The sequence below is a fragment of the Pundamilia nyererei genome, unplaced genomic scaffold (genome assembly GCF_000239375.1).
Source record: "Pundamilia nyererei isolate P.nyererei 1_Seehausen unplaced genomic scaffold, PunNye1.0 scaffold02284, whole genome shotgun sequence".
Classification (NCBI taxonomy): Eukaryota; Metazoa; Chordata; class Actinopteri; order Cichliformes; family Cichlidae; genus Pundamilia; species Pundamilia nyererei.
This window is the reverse complement of record NW_005189685.1, coordinates 1-1071: the sequence shown is the minus strand read 5'-3', so window position 1 is coordinate 1071 and position 1071 is coordinate 1. Positions and strand designations below refer to the sequence as shown.

Here is a 1071-nt window from a genome sequence, read left to right as displayed (position 1 = left end):
TTCTCAGAGCTGACAGCAGCCACTGTGTACTGGGACCCTGATCACAAGCTTGTCAAGTTAAAGGAGGGGGTGATGGAGGTCGAGGGGGATGCTTACGGGTTCCTGAATAACACCCTATCCAGTACAGGCTGGAGCGTCCTGGAGATCCGAGCAGGGTATGGAAAAACTCCTGAAACGGATGAGATCACTTTCTTCCTGGCTGGCTACCTCGAAGGTTTCCTGACTGCCCAGTAAGTGCTGTCAGTTCTTATTATAATCTTATTTCTTTCACTCAAATTCTGAGTCTGGGCATTTTGTATTCATTCTTATACTTGTACTCATTCTTCCTCCTCCCGAGGCAGATGATGGACCACTACACCAACATGTACCCGCAGCTGATCACCGAACCAAAGATGCTCGACCCAGTTCAGAAATTTATGGAGTGAGTCTGTTCCCTTTTCCTTTTAGAGTTACAACCCGAGCAGCAGAAATGTCACATCTACTTCACAATCTGTATCTTTCATATCCTCTTCTGAAAAAAGTTCAACCAAACATTTAAGCACTCTCAGCGTTGGCATTCAGCCACTCTTGACCACAACAGAGCTTACAGAAGTTCACCCCTGACATTCATAATGTTGCAGAATAAAGAACAGTTTTGATCATGTTTTTCTGCTGATGCAGTATTACGGTGGGAGTTTTGTACAGTAGCAGTTATCTGTTTACTTAAATGTCAGTCTAATATGATTCTTGTATATTCAGGAAGCAGGACTCATGGGTCAGACAGCAGGTGAAAGGGAACAAGAGCTCCGATCCTCTGTGGAAACACGCCGGCTTCATCATGGCTCAGCTGGACGGATTGCAGGCAGGAGTGGCAGCGTGGGCCAAGAAGCAAGGGAAGAAGGTAGGATAACCATGTGACCAAAAACAAGAACAGTGAAAAATTACTAACAAATAAATCTGCACTCTGAGATGCAGAAGCATCAACCAACAGTTTCATATCAGGTTTCACAGCCTTAAACCATGTTAAATATAAAAAGTAGAAGTAATAGTACTTAAGAAGATTTTTATAAATATGCTACAGAGCCAATAGTG

At 43.5% G+C, this 1071-nt stretch overlaps 1 protein-coding gene across 1 annotated transcript; it reads left to right on the top strand.

Moving 5' to 3' along the window:
• The first annotated feature begins 13 nt into the window (after window positions 1-13).
• On the top strand, window positions 14-917 carry LOC102192887 (phospholipase B-like 1). Its single transcript, XM_005755631.1, has 3 exons — window positions 14-230; window positions 338-421; window positions 739-917. The coding sequence occupies exons 1-3, from the start codon at window positions 73-75 to the stop codon at window positions 887-889; spliced, it is 393 nt and encodes a 130-aa protein (XP_005755688.1). The 5' UTR covers window positions 14-72; the 3' UTR covers window positions 890-917.
• Window positions 918-1071: the final 154 nt, after the last annotated feature.